Genomic DNA, 9,521 nt, shown 5'->3' with positions numbered 1-9,521 from the left:
AAACCCTGTGCATCTTGTTCTGGCTTTTACCCTCTCTCTTTTTTTTTTTTTTTTTAAACACATAAAATATTTTAAAAACCATTCACATACTGTTATTCAAGAAACTGGCTGTATTACTAGGGGAAAAAATAGCCCATCTCAAGAACAAAGGCTAGCTCTGTGTGTCTCTTTCTCTCTCGCGTGCCCCCTTTACTCACCTACTCCGAGTTCCATCAGCATCTGCTCCAGGGCTTTAATCTTCTTCTGTCCCACCGAGCTTGGCAGTTTCATCTGGAACACAAAGGTAACAGAGCCACACAGCTCAGAGATAGCCCTCACTCACAGCCGTCTAGTTCAAAAGGCAAGAGAGCTTTTCTTTTTATAGTGCAGGGGGAACAAAAAAAGAAAGGGAGAGAATGGAAAATCAAGTGGTAAGAGAAGGAGACAGGGGCTGAAAGTTTTCAGACTAGGTCCGAGGGCAGGTATTGAAAAGCCTGGTCGCGAGGGCTTTTATTTTCTCTCTCGTGTGTGTGCAAGACACGCTGTTTTACAGTTTCCATGTGTCACTGAATTAACAACAAAAGTTCTTCTCGGCTTCAAAACCTCTCCCGCGGTGCCCAGCCCATCAAAGGGCTCATTTACACAGTGGCTAATGTGCAACGCTGCCCTACTTTATTCGCTTTAGCCGGCCTGATTAGACTCATGCGCTAACAGACTCACTTCTCCTTTTACCTGCTGAGCCCCAGACCTGTGGGATTCATTTACAGAGCAGGCTTTATAACAAAGGGGAGAGACAGAGAGAGCACAGTTACTTGACTGGCGGAAGTGTGAACACACATTTACATCGGAGCTAAGGGGCTAGGTGAGAGAGGAAGCATCAGATGTGAGCTATGAAAGGGAAGCGGAGCTGGCCAGGAGAGGAAGAATGCATACACTTAGCAGGGTCCTTCCTCTGCATTCATTTGGGCTCTGGCAGGAGTGCTAGCTGCTCAGACCAAGCATTTATTAGATTACAAGCTGCACGAACGCAGCTGGCACAATATGGCAGGGAGAGCAGGGCTCCGAGCCCTGTGGATACATCCAAGAACAAACGAAAGCACATTCTTTCCTCGACGATGCTAAAAGACAGAGCAGGGGAGAGCTGAGTCACAACACAGCAGCCTCAAACGCCTCGCTGCAACACTTTCACGGGCTGTCCCTCCGCACCCAGCCCTCGCAAGGTGGCCCCACACCTGCACCTGGGGAGCACCATCCTAACAAAGCCTCCAGCTGCCCTTTCAACAGCCAAGAGGTGAAAGTTGCCTGCAGACACCCTGCATCCTACTGATACTTACGGATCAGTAGCCCCAGCATCTGCCAAGCCAACCATGAGCCTGCATCACTGGCTTAGGAAGGAGCTGAAGGAGGAACCATTCTTTACACCACCTTGAAACTGGATGTGGTGGTCGCCTTACATCCCAGCCACTGGTAAAAGTTCCCCAAAACAGACAGCCCAACATCAGTTTCCCAAATTATACACACCTTTCCCACAGTGTTGCCCCAAAGCAACCCATGAAATGAAAACAGACACCACCTGGACCTTCTGAATTCCTCGGACAGCAGGAACGCTGCACGTGCACACCCGAAGGGTGAGAACAGGAACCTTAACTCTGCTGCGCCTGGATATGCCCCATCACAGCTCCACAACCCAGTGCAAGGCTGGGAAAACCTGCCTTCTCCATCCCATCGTCTCAGACAAAAAAACTGAGTACAGATGCTGCATAGCACCCCGGGGAACAGGCCTTTCATGGTCTGCTCTAGAGAGCATCGCATCCTTTTGCTAGGTATTATCACCACAATTAAGACTCCAGCCAAGGACAAGGACTACCACCAGGGGAGAATTTCAAAGAAAAAAAGCCTGATCCAGGGGATGCAAAAGAAGCATTAGGGAAAGAAAAACCACCCCTGTGCAAACAGCCAGGAGAGTAAGGACCAGAGGCCACCTCTGTCCTATTTTTAGACCCCAAGGGTCTCTGGCTCAGCGTCGGGGTTTCTGCACAGCACTGAATTTCATACTTCAGAGACCAAATCTTTAAGGAGAGGAAAAAGGCAGCCCAGAGTACTGGGGCTGGAGATGATAAGACAGGAGGTCTGGGCTTGTTGGTTGTAGGAAGAGCACAAGCTGCTCCCCTAGGAGGCTCTCATAGGCTCAGGGAACTATTAGCAGCACATAAAACCTCTGTGTGTAACATCATGTGTGTCCTGCTCATGTCTGATGGGGGCCTGGTCAACAAACACCGAGCCGAGGTCTTTACTCATGCTCCTGAAGATCAGAGGATGGGGCAGGGAGAGGCAGGACAAGGTAATTTAACTACAAAGAAAGGAACACTGGAGATGCTGAGCAGTGGGGCTGTTTAGTTTAAAAACACATCAATTAAGCTTCCTTTTAATTCAGGCAGGAGGATCTGGCCTGCCAACAGGAAGGCTTCATTGGTTTCTCAAAGCAAGAGTATATTTTAATTTTACCATCATTAAGAAAATGTTATGATTTATGTGGCTGCTGTCAGACTAATATCTTTAGAATTTAGCTGGCTAAGCCAATTCATCTCTAAGACTGATGAAGGCTGATTGCTCTCTATGCAAAATGTATTAAAACTAAATGAGCAGTCTATTACTCAAACGCTGCTGATAATCTGTTAGCCAGGGTCCGTTAGCTGGGCTGCCGTGATGCAGGGGAGAACTCTTTGTGTCCCGTATGGCTCAGGCAGGCCCAGGCTGACTTCAGCAAGCCCTTCTTTGTGCTGGTGTTTTCAGCAGGTGACCACAGATGCACCAGCATGCTGGACGTGATGCCTCAGCTGCCCTCGTTCCCGAGGAACGAGGCGATCCGCAGGGACCACAGCGCACAGAAGGGCTCTCTGGCTATGGATGCGTGAGCTGGGCCGTGGTTTGTGAAGGCCCTGTCTCTGCATTACTGAAAACACCACTCGGGGCAGTCTTGTGGCTCACACCACAGCTCCTGGGATGATCTTGGCATTGTCACGGATCGAGCCTTCTGCAGGGGCTGAAGAAAATGCTGTTCCTCAGAGAACTCAGCAAGCAACCACAGCTTCCGAGGTGAATGGCATTTGCCCTTTTCTTTCCTTCCTTATACAGGACTATTATTGTTATTTATTATCTTTAAAGTCCCCGTGTAATAATAATACCTGGGAAACGGATTGCTCTAGTCAGAAAACTGATTAGCTGGGATTTTTGAGGTTACTATATTTCGGATGCTCTTCTCCTTTGACAGCCTCTCCCTACAGCCCTGTTTGCTCCACCAGCCTGCGCTTATAATTACACCAACGTCGCTTTTGATTTAAGGACTGCAATCTTTTGTCCTTGCTATAAACAACCTGCTCTAAACACATGAACTGTGTGTATCAAGAGAAAAATAAATAAAGAGCTGCAGAAAATTGCGTGAATCAACAGCACGAAGCCACAGCATCAGAGCTCCCCTGCGCAGGGTCTGCCCCTGAAGGAGGAGGGCACTGCTCAGGAATTTGGGTCGTGCAGCTTAAACAGATGAGCACAGCACCCACCTCGCTTCAGCGCAGGGCTGGACAGAATTGGGGCTGGCCCCGAGCGGTCAGATTGCTGCAGAGTGCTCTCACGGCTGAGTCCCCTCGAGCTTCTCAGTGATACAGGATTTTCTACGCCTTTCCTTAATGCTCGAGACGTTCTGCCAACAAAACCTCGCTAATTCACACTAATGACTAGGAGACCTACTGCAAATTAATTGTTAATTGGCAATATTCATTAGATGAACAAACATGGTAAGAAATAACTGAAGATAGAGCCTCCCCAAACAGACTGGCTTCATTTGTTGGTGTTTGTCGTTCAATTTTCGTGATTTATGGTAATACTTTTAAGCATAGTCATAAATGTATTTGAGCATATTTTGGAAGAGTAATGAAGCCTACGTAATAGCAGAGCTTGCAGCACAGTGCCCTGTTGTGTCTCACAGCATCACCACCTGGCAGGTAGAGATTGCCATGGGCATCTGCATTAGGAATGGACAGGCCTGCAGGATCTACGAGGACAGATTCAGCTAGATACCACATGTCTCTACGGGCATCTTAAACATTCTGCTCTCAGTTTACTGCTTTCCTCATAAATGCTCCATTTTCGGTGCTCACAGCCTCCAAAAAAACCACTTCAGTGCCAAAACTTTTTGTTTGGTCTCTCACCAAAATGATTTATCAGTGGTTACTCAGACATTTCATTTGTATGCTCCCTGATGCTGCACTTCAAGCCATTTTAATTCAATTTCAAGACAGCCTTTTCCTTAAACTCACCATTCCCCAACCCTACACAATATGGCTGTCCTAAAACCGTTAATCCGAAGAACTCCACACTCCTGACCTGTGTCTGTACAGCTATAAACTGTGGTTTTATGCACCAGTACCGTTGTTCAGCATTGTAATACAGCTCACTGACATTGAAAACCACCTTCTTCATGGATTTCAGCAGCAATCCAAGAAAACTTTCTCATTAGGCACTTTCTTCATGGATGTCTTTAGAGTACTGAATTGCTTAGTGGGTTTCCAGGAAGAAGGAGCGCTAAAGTTTCAGATGAATAATGCTTTTCGCATTTTCTGGCTGAAGATGGGGAAAGAAGGTCAACCTTTTCCCGCCTGCATGGCTCTACTCTGCAGGAGCAGAGAGCCTCCACTTCTGCACAGTTTTAAGACTCAAGGAAGAACCATATTAAGTATTCTAGCCTTAGAGCTCTGGAATTTAAAAAACCCCAACAGAGAAATTCAATTTCAGGTATGAATGTGCACATTTCTGGAAATTTGAAGTGCTTAACTGCTCAGAACTAAAGTCCTGCAATGAAAAGTGGATGGGTAATTGCAATGGATATATGCAAAACTAAGAAAAGTTTGAAATTACACAGGTATTCTCTGCCTCAATGAGCATATACGCTGCCCCCTGCCCAAGCTTACAGACACAGACCCCATGCCTTACTTACGTCAGTGCCTGCTGATCTGCCAAAATAAGATTCAGGATTAAAAAAAAAAAAAATCATTCTGCTATGCCATCTCTACTATGCTATGTAACACATCAAGCACAATGATCACTTTGGGATGGCACGTGAGCATCGACTTGCTCCATCAGTGAGGCTTAATGCTAAATAAACCAACCTTTTAAGAAGAAAACATGTCTATATTAACTTATGTAAATGGTTATTTCAGGGTGGGTTTTTTAGACTGAAGTAAGGCATACCTCACAAATTCCCAAACCAATTGTGCATAAACATAAATTCTGTACCTGAATCCTCCTAGTAAATTAAACCAGTTTTACTTGTTAGAGGAATATACCTAGTAATAGCTTTGTCAAGGATGATGGAGGCCAACAGGTCCCAGAGAAGCACAGAATTCTCAGGCACATGGCAAGGAATCAGCTCATTGATCCCAGAAACATTATTGCACCGTTATGCGTCTATAGCACTGACTCAGGGGTACAGCTGAGAGACTTCCCGAAGGAGCCAGGGGTCCTGAAGCATCAATGGCTCAGCACAATAGGCTTTTACCCATGCAGGTAAAAAGGACTTCAAGGTTTCTGTACCTTCTCACCATTCCATGGTTCTAAAGTTAGAGTAACTTGGAATAAACATGAATGATGGCTGATAACGTGGAAACAAAGTTAGTTTTCTCCCAGTTTGGCATCCAGGTTGCGGCAAGAAACAAGGCACCTGAGAAGACAAAACTCACACCATGGAAGGGCTGCCTGTCATTTAGGAGATGGCGATCCTTCCCCTGAAAAACCTGGTGCCTTAAGTAAAAACCGCGCAAGTCTGGTAAAAATAAATGTAATAAGGCTACAGGAAGCATTTGCACAGGGAAAAATAGTAAAATGCATGGTGCAGAAGAAAGAAATGCAAAGGGCATTTTTACTGGACAGTGTTTTACATCAAAAGCACGTTAGCAGTAGCACACTACAGTACAGATCTGCAGATTCCCAGGTAACCCTACCCTGCCGCTCCACACAGGTATAAAAAACAAGCTGAGGCCTGTAAAGGTGACCCCAAGGAATGGCTGCACGGTCCCTAAGCTGCAACTGCTGGAGCCAAATGGAAAGCACAGACACGTGTGCTGTGATTCCGGGGAGAGCCCTAAGAAAGGCCACAGGAGGTGGCACTGTGATGACAGCCTCACACAGCACAAGAATACTGCGAGAACTTCCAAATCAGACACACACCCAGGAAACTAGCAAAACATGCACTTAATCTTGAATTGATGTTGCTTTTCCCTTAAATAATTTAACTGAAACTACACTCGCACAAATACCAAAAACAGCTACAGTGACTGATTACACTCCAATCATTATATTGGTTAAGCTAATGAAAGAAAAAAAGAAATACGTAAGTTGCTTTGCATGAGTTACGTACAGTCAGGGTGCCTGACAAATGACACCCAGACTCTGTCACTATGTGCACACAGAGGTGACAAAACAAAGGCTTTTCAAATCCACCCAGGACTGGCAAAAGTCCCCAGTCCCGGTGCTGCCCAGTGTTTGGTAGCCGATGACCCAACACAGAAGCAACACGCCCCTTCTACAGTACTGGAGACCAAAAGAGACTGTTAGCTACAGACTGTGCTCCTCCTGAGAAAAGAGAGTGTCTTTTCCAGAACTATAACTTATTTTAGCAGACCCCATTACTGCATCCAGAGTGTGTTCTTTATACCTGAGAGCCTACTAAGGCTTTGGTCCAGATGCTTTCCCACAGCAGATTTCCATGAAAGAGGTGACAGATGCGTTTTTCTTCCAGCAATTTAACATTAGCTGCCCTGCAGCTCAGCTAAGAACGAGAACAGAGGAAGGGTGCTGGATTCACCTTCCCTACTTCACTTAAGATTTTGTATCCTTTTGTTGTTCTTTATAAAAAGAAATACTCCGGTATTTTCATCTCATTTCACTCTTTACAGATATGCATTTAATTAGGAAACGCACCAGCACTCACTTAACCCTAATTAAAGGGCATGTAATACAACACAGAGATGGCAATGCCACAACATCAATTTGATCCAGCTTGCATCATTTGTTCATGACTTCATTCACAGAAATGAGGACACTACCTTCCTCTCATGCCTCTGCAAGGCTCCCCATGGAAATTACTCTCTCCCACTCTTGCAGAGTGCAGAATTTGCGACTTTGCTCTTGAAAAACTGCTAGCAGAAGCAACAAGCACATTTCAGCTAACTAATCCACGGGAAGTTCGGATCTGGAGACATCAGCTTTCCTACCTCATAAGGGTATGCTGATCTCCAGACTGTCCTACCAAGACGCCTTGGACTGCAATCAATACACAACAAATAAATTATTAATTGCTCCAAGTAATTAAATTTATCAAATCCAAATAAAAATAACTGATATTTTATGGAACTGCTTCCAGAGCTAAGCCTCTGAAGGGACGGTATTGATCACAGGAGGACAGACAGATGTTTCTCATGTTCACAGCCGATGAGGTCTGGGTTTGCATTAATGACAGGCAAGGAGCAGAGCCAACAGCCTGCGACGCAGAGTAAACAGGCAGTGTGCTTGGCCATTTAATTGTGGGTCAGATCAAATACAGAGAATAAACACACATACAACCCCATCTTCCCCGCAAGCATCATTCATCCTGGAGCTGTAGTAAGCACTCAGTTCATACTCCAAGGGAAAAAAAAAGAGGAAAAGAAATAACAAATATGCATTGCCCCCCACTACCACAGTAAATTCTTATTCGTTAATCAGTGCTAAAAAACAAAAGTACTCAGCTGGCTAATAAATATTTAAAAGCTGGTGAGTGTGAAAATTTGAATCAATGGGTAGTAAAGCTGTACTTGAAATTTTCCTTCCTCTACTTTTTTAATTGGTTCAACAGGCAATTTGTCTGCAAGATGCTAGTTAGCAGAAAGGGTCAGGCTGCTGGCTGAAAGCCTTTTCTGAGAGACGGTGGCCAGCTCTGAATGACTGAACAGGAGCATCCCTCAGTCCCCTCTGTGTGCTGAGATCTCTACAAACTCCTTCTTGCCTCCAAGTTCTGTTTTGATACCAGATGAGACATCACTCGATCAATTCTCCTCCAGCTCCCCAGTTTCTAAGCCTGCGACAATATAGTGAGGACAGACCAATACCTCAAACATGCAGGACAAATGTCTACCCTTTTCCATCCATCATCTTCCTTCTTAAAAACACTGATGTGGTTATTCAATGACATTAGCTAATTATAACCTAAGTCTCACAGATAAAGCTGTGAGAAAATGAGCAACCTAAGGTAAAACACTCTGAGGAGATGTTAAGTACGCGAAAGCTAAGTGCTTTGAACACAACACAGTCAAAGGTTAAACTGAAACCTGAACACGACGTGGTACAGAAACACTGTGATGAGTTCAAAACAAACTCAGCTCTGCCCTACAGAAGCACGGCATCGCCCAGATCACAAATGTGCCGTTACTGTTGGTTTGTCTGAGTCCTGGAAAAGATTCAAGATTAATACCTCCCATTTTCCTTTCCCTTAGGCAGGCCCTCAGCAAAGCTTTTCTCGTAGCTCGCTGCTTTCCCTTTAGTCTCTTCCTCTCCTTTCCCTGTACAAACTCCCTACCCATCTCTCATTTCCTCTGGCTCTTTGGCTTTCTGCCCTCCCAGCTGAGCAGATCTGGTATAACAGGAAGTTTTCTAGAAGCAGCGTTTAGAATTAATACTACATTCCTGGTGTTATTTTCATAACACAGTTTTACCAATGGCAAAGGTGTAAAATTCCTTTTCAGGAAACTCATGAAAAGCTTCCCAGACAGCTGCTGCCTCCTGTTCTCCGTGGCACCAAGGCAATGCACTGACTTGCATTAGGATGAAGCTTTTCACAATGCCCAGCTTCCTACTGCCATTAGAGAACCTTGCAATCTGTGCTGTCAGGAGGCAGAGGGGAAATCCCATGCAGAGCAAGGGCACAGGGGCTGTGGCCTTCTTTGCCTGTGTCCACAGCCCTATGGAGAACAATAGGAGACTGAAGCCATTGTGACAGAAGGCAGCTTGTCGAACTCACTGGAGAAGAGATTACTCTTCAGCATCTGCTGAAGGAGAAACTTTCAGTTATGAAGAATAATGGCTGTAAGTGACCATTAATCCTAGAAAAAAATAAAAGTCTTCAAATTCAGCCCGTGCATAAGATTTTTGTAAGCTTTAACAACAGGGGGAATTTGAAAAGCCTGGGCTATTGTCATAAAAGCTACTGGGAACAAATTAAGTGGAATACAGACTGACTTTTTCTTCAAGGACTTATGGCTATATATTAATTTTATCTTAAATTATCAGAATAATTGTAAATCCTCAGAAAAAAAATAATCTCTCTAATCAAAGAGCAATTGCTATTATCCTTGGGATGGTATGATACATTTTTCACACCCGACAGAGGTTGAGTCCCTGATCTCAGTGCAAAATCCAACTGCACCTAACTATGAAGGCGTAAAGCACGGTAGCAAAGTACAAAATAAAAGAGGACAATAGAAGCCTTTAGGTGAGGAACCCTTTAGGTCCTC

The 9,521-nt window shown here is 44.9% G+C and overlaps 1 protein-coding gene across 1 annotated transcript in view; it reads right to left on the bottom strand.

Moving 5' to 3' along the window:
* Window positions 1-9,521, bottom strand: part of DMAP1 (DNA methyltransferase 1 associated protein 1) — a 30,181-nt gene that overhangs the window by 5,510 nt on the left and 15,150 nt on the right. Inside the window, exon 9 of the mRNA XM_035333489.1 lies at window positions 198-270. Within this exon, the coding sequence (XP_035189380.1) occupies window positions 198-270 (73 nt within the window). The remainder of the gene's footprint in view (window positions 1-197; window positions 271-9,521) is intronic.

Source organism: Oxyura jamaicensis, chromosome 8 (genome assembly GCF_011077185.1).
Source record: "Oxyura jamaicensis isolate SHBP4307 breed ruddy duck chromosome 8, BPBGC_Ojam_1.0, whole genome shotgun sequence".
Lineage (NCBI taxonomy): Eukaryota > Metazoa > Chordata > Aves > Anseriformes > Anatidae > Oxyura > Oxyura jamaicensis.
The sequence above is the reverse complement of the archived record's forward strand: the minus strand, read 5'-3'. Positions and strand labels throughout refer to the sequence as shown.